Source organism: Aegilops tauschii, chromosome 5, assembly GCF_002575655.3.
Source record: "Aegilops tauschii subsp. strangulata cultivar AL8/78 chromosome 5, Aet v6.0, whole genome shotgun sequence".
Classification (NCBI taxonomy): domain Eukaryota; kingdom Viridiplantae; phylum Streptophyta; class Magnoliopsida; order Poales; family Poaceae; genus Aegilops; species Aegilops tauschii.
The window spans coordinates 439073128-439099528 of NC_053039.3; the positions used below are offsets into that span (position 1 = coordinate 439073128).

At 43.3% G+C, this 26401-nt stretch overlaps 2 protein-coding genes across 8 annotated transcripts; both read right to left on the reverse strand.

Moving 5' to 3' along the window:
• Positions 1-276: 276 nt before the first annotated feature.
• Positions 277-6087, reverse strand: LOC109742756 (uncharacterized). Of its 7 annotated transcripts, none has more exons than XM_073498072.1 (7): positions 5559-6087; positions 5348-5410; positions 4757-4819; positions 4495-4569; positions 3522-3614; positions 3320-3357; positions 277-2695 (listed from the first exon to the last, which is right to left on the reverse strand). In XM_073498072.1, exons 1-7 carry the CDS (start codon positions 5657-5659, stop codon positions 2685-2687), a joined length of 444 nt encoding a protein of 147 aa, XP_073354173.1. In that variant the 5' UTR covers positions 5660-6087; the 3' UTR covers positions 277-2684. The 7 variants fall into 7 exon arrangements, with proteins under 7 accessions (XP_073354173.1, XP_020157446.1, XP_020157447.1 ...); XM_020301857.4 differs by having other exon boundaries at positions 3320-3363; positions 5559-6017; XM_020301858.4 differs by having other exon boundaries at positions 2109-2695; positions 3320-3363; positions 5348-5386; positions 5559-5956.
• A 6364-nt stretch (positions 6088-12451) lies between these two features.
• LOC109742758 (uncharacterized) lies at positions 12452-14340 on the reverse strand. Its single transcript, XM_073499257.1, has 6 exons — positions 14221-14340; positions 13754-14149; positions 13115-13306; positions 12902-13039; positions 12545-12651; positions 12452-12479 (listed from the first exon to the last, which is right to left on the reverse strand). Exons 1-6 carry the CDS (start codon positions 14338-14340, stop codon positions 12452-12454), a joined length of 981 nt encoding a protein of 326 aa, XP_073355358.1.
• Between the last annotated feature and the right edge of the window lie 12061 nt (positions 14341-26401).

The following is a 26401-nucleotide window of genomic DNA, read 5'->3' on the forward strand; positions in this document are numbered from 1 at the left end:
ATGACAGAAACATGCACCGTGGCTTACGTCTCCGAGAAGGACTTCTTGACATTCTTGTGCAGGTTGGACACAGCAATCCTCGCTGCGAGCTGCAGAAGAACCACACAGGCACCTTCCTTCACCTTACCCTTGGGGAGGAGGGGGGCAACACTTGCAGCGCCGCGACAAGGCCTCATTAGATAAACCTTTACTCTTGTAACACCCATGGCGCAAGAAGCCAATTAGGATCATGTATTATGTAGGTATTGTAGGGCATTTGTAAGCACCTTAATTCGATTGAAAGAGAATGAAAGATAAGCTTATCTTCATTGATACTTATAGTCAGACTGACGATCCATAATACCTATACTAAGAGGTAACACAAGGAAAGACGAACCAATGTGGAGCATACCACACATGGCACAAAAGCACTGTAAACATGAATTCTGGAATGCAAGCTATATAGGCGACACTAAAGGTTTACGATGGTGTCTTCAGGAGTGAATGATTAGACGAACGCTCTTTGCCTTGCGTCTGAAGACGGAAAGCATGTATCTTTCCTCTGTTTTTTAAATGGAAGAACTCTGTCCAGTTTGTTGCTATGGTACCCCAGTCATCAGCTCCTTTCATAAGCTGAGCAATGACATATCATAACCTATATATAGATGAGCAAAAAACAATAATAAATTAGTAAAGAGGAGCCAAATCATCGAATAAGTATGTCTTGTTATACAAGAGAGATTAGCATGAGGCGAGGCAAGATCAATATCAAACATAGGTTGGATCTGTAACAATAGAAAGTGCATGCAAATTTAATCATGCCTTCCTTTCACTCCATTTGATCCTCAAATCCACTTGTACATTATTGCACTTGAAGCATATTGTATATACCAAATATCATAAAGTGAGATCTTTTATCGCATTTACATGCAAACTGGCAAAACACTAAGCTCAGATCGGATTATAGGAAGAATGCAATAAGTTGTTATTGCATCAGTTTAGGTACTCACTACTGAGAGCCCAAATAAGACCAAGTAACCAATCCTCACTTAACAAGTTCTGCTTTCAGTTAAGTATACAAAAGGAATGCAGAAGGTGGCGTCAACCAAACTAAAATTTCGATCAAAACTGACACATTAAAAATCAGCAAAACTAAAAATTGGAAGAAAGCTATTTATAGAACAACACTTTTCACCAAGACTATTTTTAAAACTTGTTCATAACATAAATTGCATGGTTAAATTACTCAACGGATGTCAGACTACTTCCTTTGTAACATGGTTCATCGGTCACACTTACGGATCTTGGTGAGAAGCGTTGGGCATAAGGGTATAAGATAATTGGGAAAATAAGGCACATCCATTTGGACAATAGTGTGAAACATAACAAAACAAGGAAAAATTCTTCTGACCTGATCATGTTGGAAGAACCATCATAAATAAATGTACGTATAATTACATCGAAACCTTTCCCTGGATGTGCCTTTATCTCTTAAACATGTGAAATAATAAGAACTAAGCATTTTATATATATACACACACATGAAAGAAAATGAGATATAAGGAAACTATTCAAGGTTAGGTAAAATTCCAAACTCTGGACATGTAATGGGCAATTCAAACTCATGGCAGTTATTGCTAATTTATTTCTTACTTTGACAATCAACAGTTATGTGCAAGCTGAAAATATACTGGTAATATATACAAAAGAAAAGGAGTTATACAGTTCAGAATGCAAGTGGTACAAAATAAAGTTTCCATACCAAGAGACGTCCCCGCCTAGTTTTGAATAGAATGTTACAAAACATGTCACTACCACATGAGGGGACAACATTGAACCAATTCTAGCATCACAATATTCGGTTTTGATTCTGCTGATCTAACCCATATGTAAGTAAGTATACTCCAAATAACTACATAGACATGCATCGGATGATTGCATAGATAGAGACCGGACACAACAATCATAGACACACACACAATTTATCTATGGGATTAAACCACCATGAGAAAAATAGTCAGAAAAGCAACTTTTTGACAAAATCTAAACAAAGATTCCGCACACAGGCAGGCTGATTGCACAAATGCATTAGCTCATAGATTTTTCAGCACAAACCATCGCAAGAACCGTAAGCAAGAAAGCACTATTTTTTACAAAATTTAAGCATAGATTCTGTACACAGGTAGGCTGGCCGCGCCAATGCACTGGCCCATAATTTTTCACCAAATGCTAAACAAGCAAGGAAACTTAACAGGATGGAGAAACCTATTTTTCTTGGTCCTATCTCTTCTTTCTCAGATCTGCAAATATCATGTTCCCATCCATTCCATTTGGATATGCTCTCTCTCCCTCTCCATATCCCACTCCCACTACCAAAAATGCATCAGAAAACACATAGAGAAGAATGAAGTAGTTTTCCACACGATATGGGAACAGGTTTGCTGTATTCAGTGTAGTTGTGATCCTTCATAGGAAAAGTAGAAGTAGCTTCAGGTTTTAACCGCTGCAAATTCAAGGTTTAACTGCTGCAAATTCTTAGGTAACTGTCGGTTTTTAGCAGGGACACCAGACACGCGCCCGCATCAAGCGAAGTTAAAGTACATAGATAAAGGTATAAGAGAAGATGCGGCGCCTGCTTTTTCTTGGGCATCTGAATCTGGTCATCCCTTTCTTCAGCATCAAGCGAAGAAGCATCAGCCTGGGCATCAGGGGTGGCCTAAGTCGCAAAATAAAATGGATCAGGAAGAAAAGATGTATATATACAGACAATTAAATCGAAGGGTAAAAAGAGATAGGCCCTTGGCTGCTTTGTCAGACTTGAGCACATGCTCTTCTGGTGCAGCAGTTTTACTGGCCTTGGTAAATTGAGGAATTCAAAACCTAAGAAAAGAGAATCAAACCTTCTCCTCTAACTTCAAGTCACTAATAATAGGAAGCAGTTGATACAGAAAAACTACTTCAACTACGAAAAGAAAAAACTGGTAGAATACAAACAGCACCAGTGATCATGTTCTAAATAATCCACACCAAATCAAAAGCACAAAAGCATCAAAGAAGTGTGAATGGAACTTAACAATCATATGGTATCATAACTGCATCATAAAAAAGAAACCAAGCTCCTCTCTAAAATAAAAATAAGGAAGCCCAGCCAGCATCAGGACATTCTAGATAGTAAATGTCGCTCATACTAAACACCATGAAAAATTGTTCTGCTAACAATGTGTGCACACACAAGCAACATATGCAAGTGAACTCCAAATATTTGAAAGAACCTAAGCAAAATATTACACGACCTTCTTTATAAAATATATAACACACGCTGTTTAGGACATAGCAATACCTGATTCTTTTGTAGCAAAAACAGAGTCTGAACTCCGCCTGCAGCTTAACAAAAAGGAATAAGATTTCAGAAAAAAAATCAATAATATGTATGTACTGTACAAAGAAATCTATAGCAGTAGGAGGTTTGTTAGCAAATTGACATGCAACTGAATGAGCTGAAGCACACACACACACACACACAATTATGGTGAGTACAGTACCTGCTAGCAGATAGATCATTAAAATTCTCAGATATATCACTAAAATACTCAATCCCCATGAAGAATATATCAGGTAGGTTTACATCCTCGAACCTGCACCAAATCCAGAAACATAAAGAACGTAAGCTTCTAACTAACTACTCTCTTGCACACCAAAATAACAACTGAACATGAGTGCGTAGAGAGAGAGAGAGAGGGAGAGAGATGGAGCTGCATATAACCAGCCACAACACTTCCCAAGTTTTTTAATGAAAAATGCATATGTCTTGCAAATTAGTAACCAATTTCATAACATCATATGAAAAGAAAAAAAATAAGGAATATGAAATGCTTTCACGATTTCATACAAAACTCTACACTGAACTACACATTGTGTTGTGACTTGTGAAGCTACTTTGTCGAGTTCAGCGAAAGCGCCAGTATGCCAAACCAAGAGATCTCTGAAACAAACTAATACATCAACAGGTTTTGAGTAATCAACAGCTCCATACCCAGCAAGAGCTCTCTGAATTTTAGTAAGTGAAAATCATTAACTAAATAAGCTCTTTTTCAAGGTCATGCAATAAGAAAATGGGCTGAATGACCATCATAGCAACATGTAGAAGCAGCAAAAATATAGGCTTGGTGTGTAACTGATCATGAATGTCAACGAACAATACAGCCTGCAGTTCTTTCCTCCTTATCATGCTGGAGCAAAGCCCATAATAGCATATTACTATAAATTGTGAATAATAAGCTCAAAAAAGGATATTTGTCCACGGAAATCAAATGGGCGTTGCCTGCACATTCGTTTGGTAATCAGAGCATATATCCTTCAGCTGAAAAATACTGATAGGAATATGCTAGAATAAATGAGCGAACAGAAAAATAAGGAAAAATGGATGCAGGAATTGGATGAATAGAAATATGCAAACTATATGCATCACGAGGTCCAGCATCGGCTGCTGGTATACTTAGATTGAAAATACCATGCCTGATACATTTTCCTTCAACCATGATGATCGATGGAGGATCATAATGGTAATGCTTGCCAATATTTTGTCTCGGCCTGCAAGATGCCAAGAACATGGACAACATGTCATTTCAGAACTCAGACCCTAGTTGCATTTTCTGATCATCATTCCAAAGTAGGAATTAAAGTCGGGAGTTTATGCAGCACATACTGGTACAGAGAAGGGCAGGAAGAGAGATAGGTCAGGGGTAGAGAGAGGCCACAGACAGGAGCCGGGGAGTACCTGCAGTTGGAGGGAAAAGTGGCCACGCCGGCGAGGAGCTTTAGTAGGAGACCTGAATGCCGCCTGCCCCAGGGTTCACCAAGAAACACCAAAATTTAGGGAAACATATCTTTCGAAATATATAAGAGTTTTCAAAATGCGACCATAAATTCTCTGTGTACAATTTACTGTGTTAGACCTGAATGTCTCAAAGTTAAATAAAGAACAAAATCTTAAGCACAGCCACAGGTTTCTATCACCTTCCCAAAACCAAGCATCTGAAGTTATATTAATCTGCAAGCCTGGATTTCCATATACTTTATTGTGGTGATAACAACCATATCAAAGATGAACACGAATCCTCATATTCGATGAAAAATATCATTACAGCTAGCTCCTACAGAGGCATGACCAACATCTTCTGTTCATATGACTAACACCATGTACTGATCTATCAGACCATAAGGTAAAAACAAACACTTCTGAGGCCTTCATTTACAAATGTAGCTTTCGTCAGTAGGTAATAGGAGTACATGTTCTCTATTACGCAAAAAAAAATCAAACATCAAAATGCAGGAACAAACCTGACTATATTCAAGAGAGAGAATTCACCTGTTCTTCTTTATCAAATCCTTCATCAAAATTCTTCTTCTACTCATCACAAGTAACCAGAAACTGAGAAATTGAATTAGATTATCCGATAATCGGAAAATCAAAGGAGTAAAAAACTGGGAAAGGAAGATGCCGAGGACGCAAATGCGCAACCTAGATTGGAGAGGAGGAGGGGAGCAGAGAAGGCGAGGAGGAGGGGCACGGCTGCTACCTGTCGACATCTGCAGCTCCAGAGGGTCGTTCACCTCCAGCCTTCGCGTACGCTGCCGTGGCCCTGGCCAGATCGATTGAAGAAACTCGGATGCCCTCCATCTGCCCAATCGACGAGCACCCCCAGCCTCTCTTGTCTGCAAGAGCCCGCTAGGCCCTTCTCCTCCATGGAGGTCGAGAACTGGCTCCCCGCTGCTGCACCTCGAGCGTCGGGGAGGTCGATGGCGAGGGTGCGCTAGGCCATGGCGGCTGGGAGCCCCGACGGGGCGGCTGCGGTTGGTGCGGGACACAAGCGCGCGAGCGCTGGGCGCGTTGAGGAGGGAGATGGATAGGAGAGGGAGATGGAGAGGAGGGCTGGCGGCGGAGATGGCCGGAGGCGAGCGCGCGCGTGGACGAGCAGGGAGGGAGGAGGAGGGAGGTTGGGGAGGCGGGGGGACGCGGGTTAGGTCGGGCGGGCGACGGCTAGGGTTTCTCCATGGCAGCGGCTCTGATTTGTACGCTGCATGTGAAATTACTAAAATGCCCTTGGCGGGGCACGAAATTTACAGGAGGTGACATGAGTACTATTCATGGCGGATTAGAGGCGACGTGGTTGCCTTCGTCGTGACTACGACTTCTTCAGGGTTTATATGTTCAATGACTAAAAGGTTGCTACCACCTACTAGCGTATTTAGGGGCGCACATGTATGTACTTGGACCGAGCGTTACACAACCATATATAGCGACATAACTGGCCACAATCCATCACCATGACAATGTACTACTCACCACCACCACACACATATGCATGCTTGCATTTTCATTTCTAGAAGCACTTGGGAAGCAACAAAGATCGTATCCTATGGGTCACATTGGCCCAACATGGGAGAACTTTCTCCCATCAAAAAGCAAATTAGTAGAAAGGTTTCTTACACAGTCTAGCGGTTCTCTCCGAGAGATCAAGTTGGGGACACACACGGCTGGGGCCGGCCATGTGTATTTGGATGGGACTGGGAAGCAGCGGGAAAGAAGGAGTGAGACACCTGTTCTCTGTGCCTTGAGTTGATCCAGATTAGTTCCGTGATTGGAGATTTCATCGCGAGATCGGCCAAATCAAGAGGAAGGGGAGAGGCTCAGGAGGCATGCTAAGCTTGTGATGCAGCAGATGATGAGGCAAAATTAGGACGACATCCGTAGTTTAGTTATGTGCTTGGCAGCACTTGTTATTTTGCAGGGTGTGCATCAGATTGCTCCTGTGACAAATGTCACGATCAAAGGTTTCCCATCCAAGACGGATTCAAACTGGCTGCTACTCTACGGACAGGCGCAGCAATAGTTTTGCACAGATGGACCGAGGCCTTGGAATTCAGTGGAGAGTGAAGATTAGGTTTTGTTTTCTACTCCAACATTTTCAATTCAGTAGAGAGATGCATCAGTGTAGTAGGACAGGATTATGTACTGCAATTTTCCCAACTGTAACAAAAGAAAATGAGAAGTACTTCGGTACAACCCCCCCCCCAATAAACGTAGAAGGGGTAGTATTGTCCATACTAAATTATGTATTTGTGTACCCGCCGTCCATCGTAGGGCCGGCCGCCCGTGTACGTCCCGGCCCATACGCCCGCATCGTACGCATACCGTGCGGTTCGGTAGTGCGATCGGGAAAGGGAAAAAAAACGACGCCCCACCCCGACACCCCATCCCCGCGTACGAAACCCTAGCGGCATCAACGGCGCCGTGGTCCACCGCCGTCACGACGTCGGGCGGCGTCCGTAGTCACCCACGCGCCGTGTCATCGGTGTCGCGTGAAACCGACACCCCATCCCCGCCTAGGAAACCCTAGCGGCATCAACGCCGCCGTGGTCCACCGGTGTCACGACGTCGACCCCGACGTGCCCGTCTAGTCACGAGCACCGACGGCGTCCGTATTCACGCACACGCCGTGTCGCCGGTGAAACGCCCAACGCTCCCGCGTCAACGTTCTGTCCTGGTACGCGCCCTCCACGACGTGGGTGGCAGCAGTGCATCGGCGTCGACCCCAGGCGAGGACCCCTCGACGGCGCATAGTAGGTTCTCTGGCTCTTTTTTTCTTTTTGATTTGTCCATTGCATTTTTTTATGCAAAATGATTCCCTACTTAGCTAAATTAGAGAGGAGAGTAGTGACCTCTTAATGACCTCATAATGATTTTGTATGTTCAAATTTGTATGCATGCCACATAGTCATGTCACTATTGACGAATTTACTGTATTCGCGATGATGTTGTGGAATGTTGGCATTGATCTCACACCTTATTTGTATGTGCATAGATGGAGCAAGTAACCGGATACACCAGTGATGATTCCGGTAGCGATAATGGATCCTCGTCATTGCATGCGAACCAACCTTCCGGAGACAACTATATGAGTCAGGATGAATCGTACAGTGGTAATGTAAGTGCCTTCAATGTTGACCAAAACATATTGAATACAAACTAGTTATTTGACACTTACATGTCCTTTTAAATTTGTACAGCTACATGGCAATGATGACGATGAGGAATATGATATAGATGAACAATTTTATGCAGATAGTGTGAGCCAGGTATGTTGAAAAAATTGTAGGGCAATGATTGACATTAAAATTGTATGACCACTTATTTTACTTTACATGTGCACAGATAAATGCTAATGGTGACAATGAGCATAATAATATAGATGATGACAATGCCGAGAGCGAGGTCGATGCATCTCGTAGTGGGAGCGGTTGCCAAGTAAGTTCTTTACATTATTTATGGTTAGTAACAATACAAGAACAGATTGACATACAAGGTTATATGTCATATTTTGCAGGGAGGTGTTGATGGTCCTAGCGGGAACGATGAGCACAGCGATGATGATCAGTTTGACCTTGACATGTGCTATGATGAATATCAGCAAGAGTCACTTGATAGGCATTGGGCAGTGATGGTAAAGACATTCAGGTCATTAGACGAGGTGTACACGTTCTACAACAAGCACGCGAGAGAACGTGGGTTCAGCATCAGGAAGGACTCGCTAAAACGTTCAAAGGATCGCGCAAGGACTATGCGCTTGAGGAGGTATCTCTGTTCCGCCGTAGGAAAATGACAGGCCAAGTTCTGTACCATGGAAGACCGGACCCGCAGGCTTAGACCGGAGAGTCGATTCTTCTGCGAAGCCCATTTGACAGTTAAGCTTGATAAAAAGCTTAATCTTTGGTATGTCAGCAGTTTCTCCGATGATCACAACCACACTCTTGCATGACTGGACGAAGTCCCTTTCCTCCGATCTCATAATCAGATCAAAGCATTTGAGAGAGCTGAGATCTTAGCTATGGCTGGAGCTGGGATAAGAAAACATATCATTTTTGACAACGTCGTTAGCAGGTATGGGTCCTATGCAAAGTCACTGTTTCAGAAGACAAAGCTGTATAACATGTGCTATAGGGAGAAGATGAAATTGCTTGCACAAGGTGATGCTGATACTACCATAGGAATCATGTTGACCAGAAAGGACAGAGATCCAGACTTCTTCTTTGAGCACACAGTTGACGCTGAAGGCAGGCTCCAAAACCTGTTCTGGTGTGATTCGCAGTCACGCCGGGATTATCTAGACTATGGTGATGTTGTCGTCTTCGACAGCACATACAAGATGAACAGGTATGGAATGCCGTTCATCCCTTTTGTGGGTCTGAACAACCACCGTTGCACTATGGTATTCGCCTGCGCCATTGTTTCAGACGAGACTGAGGCTACATATGTTTGGTTGCTTAACACGTTCTTGAAAGCTAACTGTCAGAAGAGGCCCAAATCTGTAATTACCGATGGAGATGCAGCGATGATAAGGGCTATCAGGAAGGTGCTTTCTGACGTGTGGCATCGTCTACGGTCATGGCATATTGAAAAGAATATGCAGAAACACCTCAACCACAAGTCATTGAAGGAGTTCGGGGCATTATTGTACTATGCCACTACGCATAAGGTTTTCGAGGAGAGATGGGCCGCGTTTGTGCGCAAATGGCAGACGGAGAGAACGAAAACATGGCTCCATAGGATGTACAAGAAGAGGACGCTTTGGGCTGCATCATATTTGTCTGGTGGGTTTTTCCTTGGTATGCGCAGTAATCAGAGGAGTGAGAGTCTGAACTCCAGCCTGCACCTTCATCTTGACTATGGTATGACGATCGTTGACATGATTGTACACTACGAGAATTGTATTGTTCGCCTCCGTGAGAATGAAGCTTATGATGACTACACGGCCTCACAGACTCTTCCTGACTGAGTGTCAGGCCATTGAGTCGTATGCTGGGAAAGCATTCACGCAGGCAAACTTTTATATGTTGCAACAAGATATGAAGAAGGTACAGGAGCTTGAGGTAATTGATAGACTGACAGGGACCGATAGTTAGAGATTTGTGGTTGCGTGGAAGAATAACAGGGATCACAGATTTAATGTGGACTATATGCCAGGTAACTCGGCAGAAACTATATATAAAGTGTAGTTGCCGAAGTATGACTCGCAAAGGGCTTCCTTGCAAGCATATTCTTCATGTTTTGAATGCACTGAACTTACCTGTGATACCCAAGTGTTGTGTCCTGCGAAGATTCTCAAAAAAAGCACGAGCTGGACTGCCCGTGAAGCGCACCAGCGATCTGTTTGCGTGGGGTTGGTCGAGTGGTGAGGACAGAGCTAGATATAGTGAGTTGACCATCAAATCTTCAGAAGCATGTCATGTCGCATGCAGTAATCCTTTCTTATTCGACAAGTTGACGGCAGCTCTGGATGATATTATAGCGAATAAGGACATTCAGGGAAATGAAGATGATAGCCAGCGAAGGTTCGTGAACAATAATTCATTTGAGCCTAACCGAGATCATATTCTGGTTCGTGATCCAGTAAAGGTTTCGACGAAGGGCGCACCTAAGCAGAACAGTAGAGGTCACGGTAAGGGTGGCCCAGATGTGACAAAAAATGAGAGGCCTAAAGCATTTGACGAGAAATCTGGACGAAAATGTAGCATATGCAGCGGCACAGGTCATAACAGGAGCACATGCAGCAAAAATGAAGAGTATGTCTATTCTTTGTTTATGTTAGTTTTGTTGTTTCATTTACGGTACATTGATTCTCATAGTTTATTCTATGCAGCAACTGGGCTTGAAGACAGAAGTGAGGACGGTGCATCTGTTTTACTGCATCCATTTATATGTAACTATATGTCTTTTTGCTTTGTTTATGTTAGTTTCGTTGATTCATCTACCGTACATTGATTCTCACAATTTTTTTATTTATTCTATGCAGCAACTGGGCTTGAAGACTCAAGTGAACACGATGCAAGTGTTTTACCTATTCCATTTATATGAAAAACATTTGTTAAATTTATATTCGTGTTGAGTATATTATATGTGTGAAACAAGATTATTGCCTACAGACCGTTGTTATTTGAGACTTGTTATTTTCTGTCCACTACAATAAAATTACTGTGGTGACAATTGTTATGTTGAGACATCATTATTGTTGATATAAATATTCACTATTCATTGTTTATATTATGAATTCTGCATGTATTTACTACAGTTTCGTCGGCTGTCAAATATATTAAAATAAGAGAAGTACTCTGCGAATTATTGTTGAAAAAGAAAAAAAGGAAAAAATGCCCGCCCGTCTCCACAGCGTGTCTTACTAAGCCCACCAGGCGACTATAACAGGCGTTTCAGAGCACGCCGTGGAAAGCAGGCCCAACAGGGCAGCATCGACGGGGTACATCGACGGGGTAGTAGACCAGAGGAGTTCAATGTGCCGACGGGAGCTGGGTATATAAACTGGTCGTCGTCGCCTTCGGCCGGCGAGGTGGGACTAAACTAGCGTTAGTTTCCCTGGCGCGTCGTCTCAGCGGGGGTTAACTGGGCCGGCCCACGGCGCGTCGAGCCGTCGAGAAGTCCGCGCCGTCCATGGCCTTTTTGGGCCGGCCCACGTCGCGTCTGGCTGTCTCCACGTCGCCCCGCGGCCGACGCAAGTTTAGTCCCACCTCGCCGGCCGAATGGAACGACGACCAGCTTATATACTCAGCTCCCGTCGGCACATTGAACTCCTCTGGTTACTACCCCGTCGATGCTGCCCTATTGGGCCTAGTTTACACGGCGTGTTCTGAAACGCATGTCGTAGTCGCCCGGTGGGCTTGATAACGACGGGCTTACTAAGACACGTTGTGAACGGGCGGACAATTTTTTTACCTAAAATATTTTTTTAGCTTTTCTAAACTAAACTAACACCCAGTGTGCTGTAAACCAACTTTTTGCTAACAAAATAATACGCAGTGTGCTGCCATAGTTTACTGTACAAAAACATAACGACGACACGATTACATATATGTAAATGTAAACATTATTGTTGTTTTTGGAAACTATTTTTTTTGTTTTTCTAAACAAAATCGCCGCGTTTTTTAATAATGCGCTACCATAGTTTAGTGTACAGAAAATAAACGAGATCGTATTACATATATGTAATCGTAACATTAGTGTCAAAAAAAAAGTTAGTATTAAATATTTCTTCAACAAAATATCGTGTACACATACAAACGGTAAGTACGCATATAACTATTCGGAAACAGAAAATCATGTAAACAAAAAAAAGACTGATTATATAATATTTATGAAACAAAATATCATGTGGACATAAAAAAGTAATTAAGTGTATAATCTTTTCGGAACAAAATGGTGGCAAAATCAATAAATATGTCTATTACATAAAATTTATAAGCAAGTGCGCAAAGCATTTGAAAAATATAGTCCTCCAGTACCACCCAATCACATGCAAAACTCCTCTGTGGCGCATCTATTTCTTCTTCTTTGATATTCGAATAACTTTGTTTTTCACTTCATCAAGCTTGTTTCTTTCCGAAAAGATAAGTTGCGCTATCATTACCTCTCTTGAATCATCAATTGACCTCTGAAAAAAAAGTGGTGTTAGCACAGCGTTCATCGTACATCGTAGTACAAACATTACTTGCGTACCTGTGAAAATAAGCCTGTCCATTTGTCACCATCCCAATATTGAAAGCATCGAAGGAGAAATATTCCACACGAATTCCTAGTGCATACAATTTACGAAGATTAAATATCTACTGTACATACAGGACCAACATTCTGTCAAAGTAAGAACTCACCCATCATGTTGTTTTGGCATGTCATACGTTTGAATAGGCCAATTGGAAACATCCGGATAATTCACAATTCCGGTTGCATTTGCTTCTTGGATATCTTCTGCTAGTTGTTTTCTCTAAAGATATAATTAACATGGTGGAAAGAATGTCATTCAGTGTACTAAAGAAAATGAATGTTACCAAATGCACATTTGAAAGTTAAACCTACCAGGTCCTCAACGAGTTCTCTAGTAACACTGTCAAGTTTTCCGGTCGTCAACGAGTCAAGAACCTGGAACTCTCTCTTCCCGCTATGCATGACAACAGTAACCCAGTGAGTGTTTTCCTTGTTTAGAGGAATATAAGTCTGCATCACAAGGACCATAAAACACAATCAGCACATACTATCGTATGTATGTACCGTGTAACCAATCAAACTTACCTTTGATTTTTTGAAATACTCGTCCTCACATCTATTCACGGGTCCATTACTATGCGACTCTGCTTCATAATCGTTACCGGCGGTCTTCTTTCCGGGTCTAATATGAAGCAACCAATGTATCCTCCAAGTTGTCAACATGAAACGATCATCATTAACTTTGTCAACCAAATATGATGAGTATGCATTAATTACCTATAAATAATGTGTCAGATTTAACAATGGTATTTTCGAATCAATTGTAAAACAATATATGAAATTAACTTACGTCGCCACTTAGCCACTCATGGTTAATAATCTGACAAGCTCTCCGCACAGTGAGATCTTCTTCCATGCCATCATTGAAAATTTCTGTTTTGGCATGTTTTTGTGAATACTCATGCGCGCGCACGTACTTGATGGACGCTTTCACCACATCATACTCATCACTAGATTTGTTAACACCACCATTTTGGAACAATTCTGTAACACACAACTCAAATATTTATAAACGCAAATATATAAATAATTGTTACGCAAGAACAATTAGAAACACAAAAAACTTACTTCCTTTCGCAGAATGTTTTTCTCGCTTGTTCGGTTTAGGGACCACATAAGGAGACTTGACATGTTGTGTCCTCTACGCTTGCGCCTGCGGGTAACCTCATCCACTTCCTCTTGTACTCCTTGAGAACCAAGCGATGCATGCGATGCGATCTCGTCCGTCCCTAAAGATGTGGCAGCTTTTTCATCTGATACTTCTGGTACTTGGATAGGATCATCCATATCACCCTTGAAACTATCCCAGTACTCAGGTGTGCAGTAAAAAGGTGTGTTTCCACGAGAAGTTACATCAACGCCGTCATCATCCTTTTGCAAATTCATTTTGGAAGGTGTGCGGAACCGGTCTGAATCATCTTTTTGATATACAAACTCTTTTTTCGGAAGTCCACCATCGTTTGAAGACTCATTAATGCCTCCGTACAGATTCTCTTCGTCTTCTTCCAGGTTACTGGGTTTGTAGAAGACGCCGGTTTTGTTCAGTTTCTCAATCATCCTCTACAAGAAAACATTTCATCTTAGTTCTTCAATTCAGTGATGGACATTAAAGTGACGTGCTCAAGTGTTACCTGTGCGCATAACTCTGGCAAACGAAGCATTTCCTTCCGAAGCTCATTCATCTCACTCAAAATCCGGTCCATAGTAGGCTTCTGGCTCGAAGCCTCCGAGGTACTGCCCTCTTTCCTCATTCCAGTAATGTTAGATTTTTTGCTACTAGCTTTCTTGGTTTTTTGAGCTTCTTCTTCTGCAATTTTTTCAGCCTGTACTCCTCTGTAATGTTGTCATCGATCTACAAATGCAACAAGAGAATTATACATACCATATGCACACTTAATTTTATTTCATAAATGTAAAAAAACATGATTACTCGGATTACCATCCCAACACCACGACCATATTCATAGTCGTATTTGTCTCTTCTCACAGCCATATCTTCCGTCCAGTTCCTCATCAGCGGGCTCAACAATGCCAACGGATCATATTTTGGACCGGTGATTGGTTGCACCTTCTCCCAATATAGGTACTGCAAAACACATAAACTAATTAAAGTACATGTTCTTCCGTGACATTTTATAACAAAAGTGTTGAAATTAATAAATACAACGTACTTGCAAAAGGGCGAGGTTCCCCTGGGGCCATTGCCTAACATGGCCGTCCTGCAGAAGCTTACCAATCTCCGACAAACAGAATCGCGAAGTGAATGCATTCCAGTTGAACTTCCTTATCAACTTAATATTTTACACTAAGGCATAGTATTTCTTCCGAACGTATTCATGAGACACTGGTGCAATTATAGTTCCTAAAAGAACTAGAAATGTCATCCGAATAAAGTCATCGTCAGTGCTCTTATTCTTCACAATCTTTTCTATGAGATCATCAATCATGATCATACCATTTTTCTTGCTAACAAAACTAACTGGTATTTTTTGGTTGCTTTTTCTCCTTCAATACTAAGAAACCCAAAAACATCCACTCCATTGTTTTTCCAACCAAATATGGAGTACACATCATCAGGCCTTAGTGAAATAAGGACTTTACTTCCAGCAGTACTTTCAGAACTCTCTTCGACCATGAATTTTTTGCTACTTGGATTGTAACCTTGGAGTAAAAAGTGAAGCAAAAAATCACGCATCTGTATCGATGGTATTCTAAACATGCCCTGCATATCCGTTTCATAAAACCGGAATTTCTGACTTGGTGACAGTTTATCAACTAGACTAACCCACTTTTGAACAGAACATGGAATCACACCGTCGATATTCATACTGCATCAAATAGTTTTCTGTCACATACCATCATACTGCTATGAGCCTCGTCGTATAAAAAAACAGACAAAAAAAACTTACACGACGGCGACGGTGGGAGAGGCACCGGCGGTGTATAGTGGGCGACGGGTCAGGGTACGCAGGCCGGCGCGGGCGCACCGACGGCGTTTGGACGGTGGGGCGATGGTGGGAGAGGCATCGGCAGCGTATAGAGGGCGACGGGTCAGGTCAGGGCAGGCCGGCGCGGGCGCCGTTTGGAGTGTGGGGCGACGGGCGGCGTACGTCGGCAGCACGTGCAGATCGCGGCGGCGGCGAGATGGGCTGGACGTACAAGGAAAATTTGCATGCGCGTCGGCTAACGACATCGCCCGAGCGCTGATTGCGGCGTCGTTGTTAGTGGGACGGCCCCATGCACGCATGCGCATCGGTTAGCGAGATGGCCGGCGTTTTTTTTTCATAGAGGGCCTCATTTTTTTAACTAAATAAAATAGGCTCATTTTTTTAAACTGTATCAAAAAAAATTACCTTAACCAATTTTGTTAACTTAGCCAAACGTGCCCATTTTTTTACTTAATCAAGTAGGCTCATTTTTTTTAACTTAGCCAAACGTGCCTAATTTTTTTCCACGTGCTACAGTGCCCTTGCAGGGCACGCACGCAAAAATTTGTCGTGTTTCGAGTCCGTATGGATTTTCTATGATTTTCCGGGCCGAAAACCCCTAAAATACTGCCCGGACGTGACGCAACGTGCGTTCGTTGTCGGATTTCGTTCATTTTGGCCGTGGGGTGCCCGGGTGGCGCCCCACACGCGCTGGCAAAAGTTGGGTGCATTCCGTGAAACCGCTCAGGTACTTGCTGTGGAAGGGGGTGGTTTCGGTATGGGCGGAGGGGACCCTCGGTCGCACGTCTCCGCTTCGCATCCGCCAAACGTGCCCATTTTTTTCCACGTGCTACAGTGCCCTTGCAGGGCACGCACGCAAAAATTTATCGCATTTCGAGTCCGTATGGATTTTCTACGATTTTCCGGGCTGAAAACCCCTAAAATACTGCCCGGACGTGAAGCAACGTGCGTTCGTTGTCGGATTTCGTTCATTTTTGCCGTGGGGTGCCCGGGTGGGCCCCACACGCGCTGGCAAAAGTTGGGTGCATTCCGTGAAACCGCTCAGGTACTTGCTGTGGAAGGGGGTGGTTTCGGTATGGGCGGAGGGGACCCTCGGTCGCACGTCTCCGCTTCGCATCCGCCAAACGTGCCCATTTTTTTCCACGTGCTACAGTGCCCTTGCAGGGCACGCACGCAAAAATTTGTCGCGTTTCGAGTCCGTATGGATTTTCTACGATTTTCCGGGCTGAAAACCCCTAAAATACTGCCCAGACGTGAAGCAACGTGCGTTCGTTGTCGGATTTCGTTCATTTTTGCCGTGGGGTGCCCGAGTGGGCCCCACATGCGCTGGCAAAAGTTGGGTGCATTCCGTGAAACCGCTCAGCTCCTTGCTGTGGAAGGGGGTGGTTTCGGTATGGGCGGAGGGGACCCTCGGTCGCACGTCTCCGCTTCGCATCCACCTAACGTGCCCATTTTTTTTCCATGTGCTACAGTGCCCTTGCAGGGCACGCACGCAAAAATTTGTCGCGTTTCGAGTCCGTGTAGATTTTCTACGATTTTCCGGAAAATATTTAAAAAGTTGGGTTTACAAATATTTAAAAATATTCCAGAAAATTTATAAATGTCAATGAATTTAAAACTATTTCTGATAATGTTAATGAATTTAAAAATTCTCGGATTCATAAATATTAATGAATTATAAATATTCTCTATTTAAAAATATTTCGGAAAATGTTAATGAATTTATAAATTCTCGTATTCATATATGTTAATGAATTTAAAAATATTTCAGAAAATGTTAATGAATTTATAAATTCTCGTATTCATATATGTTAATGAATTTAAAAATATTCTCTGATTCATAAATGTTAATGAATTTAAAAATATTTCAGAAAATGTTAATGAATTAAAATATCTCACCTTTTTAATTTTATTTTTGTTTTTATTTGTTATTTTTTATTTCAAAATTTCAATTGTTTCATCCACCAGGCTTTACTATATGCACATCTTTTAACAAAATCTGAACATTTCTAAAACCACTTTATAAACATTTAGATACACTTTTGATTTTTTATTCAGTTTTCTTTTTTTATTTTATGTGTTTTCATGATTTTTTTGTGCTACAATTTTTCGATAATTGCATACCTTATTCTGTGCTATGTATATTAGATGGAATTTTTTTTAATATATTGTGAACATTTTTATGCATGGGTCGGAAAATTTTCATTTTTTTTCAAAATAACCGTTCATTAATTTGCTAATTTTTTGAACAAACTTTAAAGACAAATTAAAACAAGATTCGAACAAACTAGATTGAACATAGAGATATTTTACATAGTCCATTCAACATTTCCGAAACGAAACGAGTTTATCCGAACCTAAACGATACATAGTTCATACTTATAACATTTTTTTAAATAAACAACTACTCCTACTCGTCGTCGCTAGCCGCGAGATCGATGAACTTGAAGGAAATATGCCCTAGAGGCAATAATAAAGTATTATTTATTTCCTTGTATCATGATAAATATTTATTATTCATGCTAGAATTATATTAACCGGAAACATAATACATGTGTGAATATATAGACAAACAGAGTGTCACTAGAATGCCTCTACTTGACTAGCTCGTTAATCAAAGATGGTTATGTTTCCTAGCCATAGACATAAGTTGTCATTTGATTAACGAGATCACCTCATTAGGAGAATGACGTGATTGACTTGACCCATTCCGTTAGCTTAGCACTCGATCGTTTAGTATGTTGCTATTGCTTTCTTCATGACTTATACATGTTCCTATGACTATGAGATTATGCAACTCCCGTTTACCGGAGGAACACTTTGTGTGCTACCAAACGTCACAACGTAAATGGGTGATTATAAAGGTGCTCTACAGGTGTCTCCAAAGGTACTTGTTGGGTTGGCGTATTTCGAGATTAGGATTTGTCACTCCAATTGTCGGAGAGGTATCTTTGGGCCCACTCGGTAATGCACATCACTGTAAGCCTTGCAAGCATTGTGACTAATGAGTTAGTTGCGGGATGATGTGTTACGGAACGAGTAAAGAGACTTGCCGGTAACGAGATTAACGAGTAAAGAGACAAGCCCGTAGCAGCCACGTAAAATATGCAACAACAAAGTAGAGGACGTCTAACTTGTTTTTGCAGGGCATGTTGTGATGTGATATGGTCAAGACATGATGTGATATAATGTGTTGTATGAGATGATCATGTTTTGTAACCGAGTTATCGGCAACTGGCAGGAGCCATATGGTTGTCGCTTTATTGTATGAGATGCAATCGCCATGTAATAGTTTTACTTTATCACTAAGCGGTAGCGATAGTCGTAAAAGCAATAAGTTGGCGAGACGACAACGATGCTACGATGGAGATCAAGGTGTCGCGCCGGTGACGATGGTGATCATGACTGTGCTTCGGAGATGGAGATCACAAGCACGGTGCTTCAGAGATGGAGATCACAAGCACAAGATGATGATGGCCATATCATATCACTTATATTGATTGCATGTGATGTTAATCCTTTATGCATCTTATCTTGCTTTGTTTGACGGTAGCATTATAAGATGATCCTTCACTAAATTATCAAAGTATAAGTATTCTCCCTGAGTATGCACCATTGCGAAAGTTCTTCGTGCTGAGACACCACGTGATGATCGGGTGTGATAGGCTCTACGTTCAAATACAACGGGTGCAAAACAGTTGCACACGCGGAATACTCAGGTTAAACTTGACGAGCCTAGCATATAACAGATATGGCCTCGGAACACGGAGACCGAAAGGTCGAGCGTGAATCATATAGTAGATATGATCAACATAGTGATGTTCACCATTGAAATTACTCCATCTCACGTGATGATCGGACATGGTTTAGTTGATATGGATCACGTGATCACTTAGAGGATTAGAGGGATGTCTATCTAAGTGGGAGTTCTTAAATAATATGATTAATTGAACTTAAATTTATCATGAACTTAGTCCTGATAGTATTTTGCAAATTATATTATAGATCAATAGCTCGCGTTGTTGCTTCCCTGTGTTTATTTTTGATATGTTCCTAGAGAAAAAATTATGTTGAAAGATGTTAGTAGCAAAGATGCGGATTGGATCCGTGATCTGAGGATTATCCTCATTGCTGCACAGAAAAATTATGTCCTTGATGCACCGCTAGGTGACAGACCTATTGCAGGAGCAGATGCAGACGTTATGAACGTTTGGCTAGCTCAATATGATGACTACTTGATAGTTTAGTGTACCATGCTTAACGGCTTAGAATCGGGACTTCAAAGACGTTTTGAATGTCATGGACCATATGAGATGTTCCAGGAGTTGAAGTTAATATTTCAAGCAAATACCCGAGTTGAGAGATATGAAGTCTCCAACAAGTTCTATAGCTAAAAGATGGAGGAGAATAGCTCAAGAAGTGAGCATGTGCTCAGATTGTCTGGGTACTACAATCACTTGAATCAAGTGGGAGTTAATCTTCCAGATAAAAATCGTGATTGACGGAATTCTCTAGTCACCATCACCAAGTTAGTAGAACTTCGTGATGAACTATAATATGCAAGGGATGACGAAACTAATTCCCAAGCTCTTCGTGATGCTGAAATCAACGAAGGTAGAAATCAAGAAAAACATCAAGTGTTGATGGTTAACAAGACCACTAGTTTCAAGAAAAGGGCAAAGGGAAGAAAGGGAACTTCAAGAAGAACGGCAAGCAAGTTGCTGCTCAAGTAAAGAAGCCCAAGTCTGGACCTAAGCCTGAGACTAAGTGCTTCTACTGCAAAGGGACTGGTCACTGGAAGCGGAACAGCCGCAAGTATTTGGTGGATAAGAAGGATGGCAAAGTGAACAAAGGTATATTAGATATACATATTATTGATGTGTACTTACTAGTGTTTATAGCAACCCCTCGGTATTTGATACTGGTTCAGTTGCTAAGAGTAGTAACTCGGAACGGGAGTTGCAGAATAAATAGAGACTAGTAAAAGGAGAGGTGACGATGTGTGTTGGAAGTAGTTCCAAAATTGATATGATCATCATCGCACACTCCCTGTACTTTCGGGATTAGTGTTGAAACTAAATAAGTGTTATTTGGTGTTTGCGTTGAGCATGAATATGATTTGATCATGTTTATTGCAATACGGTTATTCATTTAAGTTAGAGAACAATTGTTGTTCTGTTTACATGAATAAAAACCTTCTATGGTCATACACACCAACGAAAATGGTTTGTTGGATCTCGATCGTAGTGATACACATATTCATAATATTGAAGCCAAAAGATGCAAAGTTAATAATGATAGTGCAACTTATTTGTGGCACTGCCGTTTAGGTCATATTGGTGTAAAGCGCATGAAGAAACTCCATACTGATGGGATTTTGGAATCACTTGATTATGAATCACTTGATGCTTGCGAACCGTGCCTCATGGGCAAGATGACTGAAACGCCGTTCTCCGGAACTATGGAAAGAGCAACAGATTTGTTGGAAATCATACATACAGATGTATGTGGTCCGATGAATATTGAGGCTCGTAGCAGGTATCATTATTTTCTAACCTTCACAGATGATTTGAGCAGATATGGGTATATCTGCTTAATGAAACAGAAGTCTGAAACATTTGAAAAGTTCATATAATTTCAGAGTGAAGCGGAAAATCATCGTAACAAGAAAATAAAGTTTCTACGATCTGATCGTGGAGAAGAGTATTTGAGTTACGAGTTTGGCCTTCAGTTAAAACAATGTGAAATAGTTTCACTACTCACGCCACCTGGAACACCACAGCATAATGGTGTGACCGAACGTCATAACCGTACTTTATTGGATATAGTGCAATATATGATGTCTCTTACCAATTTACCACTATCGTTTTGGGGTTATGCATTAGAGACAGCTACATTCACGTTAAATAGGGCACCATCAAAATCCGTTGAGACGACGCCTTATGAACTGTGGTTTGGCAAGAAACCAAAGTTGTCGTTTCTTAAAGTTTGGGGTTGCGATGCTTACGTGAAAAAGTTTCATCCTGATAAGCTCAAACCCAAATCGGAGAAATGTGTCTTCATAGGATACCCAAAGGAGACAGTTGGGTACACCTTCTATCACAGATCGAAGGCAAAACTTTTGTTGCTAAATTCGGAAACTTTCTAGAGAAGGAGTTTCTCTCGAAAGAAGTGAGTGGGAGAAAAGTAGAACTTGATGAGGTAACTGTACCTGCTCCCTTATTGGAAAGTAGTTCATCGCAGAAACCAGTTTCTGTTACGCCTATACCAATTAGTGAGGAAGTTAATGATGATGATCATGGAACTTCAGATCAAGTTATTACTGAACCTCGTAGGACAACCAGAGTGAGATCCGCACCAGAGTGGTACGGTAATTCAGTTCTGGAGGTCATGTTACTTGACCATGACGAACCTACGAACTATGAGGAAGCGATGATGAGCCCAGATTCCGCAAAATGGCTTGAGGCCATGAAATCTGAGATGGGATCCATGTATGAGAACAAAGTATGGACTTTGGTTGACTTGGCCAATGATCGGCAAGCCATTGAAAATAAATGGATCTTCAAGAAGAAGGCTGACGCTGATGGTAATGTTACTGTCTATAAAGCTCGACTTGTTGCGAAAGGTTTTCGACAAGTTCAAAGGATTGACTACGATGAGACGTTCTCACCCGTAGCGATGCTTAAGTCTGTCCGAATCATGTTAGCAATTGTCGCATTTTATGATTATGAAATTTGGCAAATGGATGTCAAAACTGCATTCCTGAATGGATTTCTGGAAGAAGAGTTGTATATGATGCAACCAGAAGGTTTTGTCAATCCTAAAGGTTCTAACAAAATATGCAAGCTCCAGCGATCCATCTATGGACTGGTGCAAGCATCTCGGAGTTGGAATATACACTTTGATAAGTTGATCAAAGGATATAGTGTTATACAGACTTGCGGTGAAGCCTGTATTTACAAGAAAGTGAGTGGGAGCACTACAGCATTTCTGATAAGTATATGTGAATGACATATTGTTGATCGGAAATAATGTAGAATTATTCTGCAAAGCATAAAGGAGTGTTTGAAAGGAGTTTTTCAAAGAAAGACCTCGGTGAAGCTGCTTACATATTGAGCATCAAGATCTATAGAGATAGATCAAGACGCTTGATAAGTTTTTTCAATGAGTACATACCTTAACAAGATTTTGAAGTAGTTCAAAATAGAACAGTCAAAGAAAGAGTTCTTGCCTGTGTTACAAGGTGTGAAATTGAGTAAGACTCAAAACCCGACCACGGAAGAAGATAGAAAGAGAATGAAAGTCATTCCCTATGCCTTGGCCATAGGTTCTATAAAGTATGCCATGATGTGTACCAGATCTATTGTATACCCTACACTGATTTTGGCAAGGGAGTACAATAGTGATCTAAGAGTAGATCACTGGACAGCGGTCAAAATTATCCTTAGTGGAATAAGGATATGTTTCTCGATTATGGAAGTGACAAAAGGTTCATCGTAAAGGGTTACGTCGATGCAAGTTTTGACACTAATCTAGATGACTCTAAAGTCTCGGTCTAGATACATATTGAAAGTGAGAGCAATTAGCTAGAGTAGCTCTGTGCAGAGCATTGTAGACATAGAAATTTACAAAATACTTACGGATCTGAATGTGACAGACCCGTTGACTAAAATTATCTCACAATCAAAACATGATCACACCTTAGTACTTTTTGGGTGTTAATCACATAGCGATGTGAACTAGATTACTGACTCTAGTAAACCCTTTGAGTGTTGGTCACATAGAGATGTGAACTATGGGTGTTAATCACATGGTGATGTGAATTATTGATGTTAAATCACATGGCGATGTGAACTAGATTATTGACTCTAGTGCAAGTGGGAGACTGAAGGAAATATGCCCTAGAGGCAATAATAAAGTATTATATATTTCCTTATATCATGATAAATGTTTATTATTCATGCTAGAATTGTATTAACCAGAAACATAATACATGTGTGAATACATAGACAAACAGAGTGTCACTAGTATGCCTCTACTTGACTAGCTCGTTAATCAAAGATGGTTATGTTTCCTAGCCATAGACATGAGTTGTCATTTGATTAACGGGATCACCTCATTAGGAGAATGACGTGATTGACTTGACCCATTCCGTTAGCTTAGCACCCGATCGTTTAGTATGTTGCTATTGCTTTCTTCATGACTTATACATGTTCCTATGACTATGAGATTATGCAACTCCCGTTTACCGGAGGAACACTTTGTGTGCTACCAAACGTCACAACGTAAATGGGTGATTATAAAGGTGCTCTACAGGTGTCTCCAAAGGTACTTGTTGGGTTGGCGTATTTCGAGATTAGGATTTGTCACTCCGATTGTCGGAGAGGTATCTCTGGGCCCACTCGGTAATGCACATCACTATAAGCCTTGCAAGCATTGTGACTAATGAGTTAGTTGCGGGATGATGTGTTACGGAACGAGTAAAGAGACTTGCCGGTAACGAGATTGAACTAGGTATCGAGATACCGACGATCAAATCTCGGGCAAGTAACATACCGGTGACAAAGGGAACAACGTATGTTGTTATGCGGTCTGACCGATAAAGATCTTCGTAGAATATGTGGGAGCCAATATGGGCATCCAGGTCCCGCTATTGGTTATTGACCGGAGACGTGTCTCGGTCATGTCTACATAGTTCTCGAACCCGTAGGGTCCGCACGCTTAACGTTACGATGACAGTTTTATTGAGTTTTGATGTACCGAAGGAGTTCGGAGTCCCGGATGAGATCGGGGATATGACGAGGAGTCTCGAAATGGTCGAGACGTAAAGATCGATATATTGGACGACTATATTCGGACTCCGGAAAGGTTCCGAGTGATTCGGGTATTTTTCGGAGTACCGGAGAGTTACGGGAATTCGTATTGGGCCTTAATGGGCCATACGGGAAAGGAGAGAAAGGCCTCAAAAGGTGGCCGCACCCCTCCCCATGGTCTGGTCCGAATTGGACTAGGGAAGGGGGGCGCACCCTTCCTTCTTTCTCCTTCCCCCTTCCCTTCTCCTACTCCCACAAGGAAAGGAGGAGTCCTACTCCCGGTGGGAGTAGGACTCCCCCCTATGGCGCGCCTCTCCCCTTGGCCGGCTGCCTCCCCCTTGCTCCTTTATATACGGGGGCAGGGGGGCACCCCAGAGACACAACAATTGATCCTTGAGATCTCTTAGCCGTGTGCGGTGCCCCCCTCCATCATACTACACCTCGATAATACCGTTGCGGAGCTTAGGCGAAGCCCTGCGTCGGTGGAACATCATCATCGTCACCACGCCGTCGTGCTGACGAAACTCTCCCTCAACACTCGGCTGGATCGGAGTTCGAGGGACGTCATCGAGCTGAACGTTTGTAGAACTCGGAGGTGCCGTACGTTCGGTACTTGATCGGTCGGATCGTGAAGACGTACGACTACATCAACCGCGTTGTGATAACGCTTCCGCTGTCGGTCTACGAGGGTACGTGGACAACACTCTCCCCTCTCGTTGCTATGCATCACCATGATCTTGCGTGTGCGTAGGAATTTTTTTGAAATTACTACGTTCCCCAACAGAACTCCGATGCGCCGTCACCGCCGCCGTCGTCGTCGCTGACCTGGGCTAACCGCTCCCAGTCGATGACGTCTTCGTCCGACGACTCCGACGCCTCCGCCTCCGCCTGCGGGACCACCGGCGGAATCGCCGCCGCCGCCTGGATCACTGCCGCCTGCTCGGCGGCCTCCCTCGCAGCCGCCGCCGCATCTGCAGCCGCCGCCGCATCTGCAGCCACCGACGCCCGCAGGGCGATGAGGTAACCCGGCGTATCGTCGGGATCGCCGTCCTCCCGAAGAACCACCTGCTCCGGCGGCAGTTCCACCTCCGGCGGGGCGGGGGGATCGGCGGGCGCCGGCGCAGGTGGTGGAGGGGCCCGACGGCCGCGCGCTTCTGGACGGGGGCGCGGGACAAGAAGGCGGCGGCGGTCGCCGATGAGGTCTGGCGTGACGCCGGACTCCGCCAGCCGGTACGCGCCGATGACGGCGGCGTACTCTTTGCCGTCCCAGAACGCGTGACGGCCGGCGATGTTGTTGCGGCCGCCGGTCCGCTTCTCCTCCGCGGTGGCACCGGGCCCGCGCCTCAGGTAGCCGTCCTTGTCGAGTTTCTAGTTGTGCGGAAGACAGCAACCTGGCGGCACGAGGAGCCCAAACCGGTACAACTCCTCTGTCTCCGGCGTGCTCAGGCTCGACGGCCACGCGCTCGGTCCGTCGTCGCCGCCGGTGCCGGAGCTGCTGCCGCGGTGGAACGACATGTCGCCAGCGGGCGGACGGGGATGGAATGCGACGGGCGGGTGGGTGGGCAGATAATGCGACGGGCGGGTGGGTGGGCAGATAATGCGACGGGCGGACGGGCCGGCAGTCGAGGGCGGCGGCACGGCAGACGAGGGGACGGGGCGGCGGGGCGGCTGACGAGGGGATGGACGGGACGGGGCGGCGGGCCGTAGTTCACGCGCCACGACGCGCTTTCACCGGGGGCCGCGCGGATTGACCAACCGACGCGCGGATTGACCACCGACGCTCTTTGACCACCGACGCGGTTAGACGTATGTACGTCGCCACAGTAAAAAAAAATGCCGTCGGACGCGCGTACACGTACGTACGTCGACGGGCCGCGCGGGTACGTCGCGGGGGCGGGGCTGGGGGAGGGGAAGAGGCAATGACCATCCTACCCTTTTTTAAGTTTCCAGGTGAAGGGGTATAGGACGATCTGGACTGTTGATGTTTCAGGGGTTGTACCGATGAAGAAGTGAAAGAAAATAGAGTTATAATTGCATAAGAGCTTACTAAT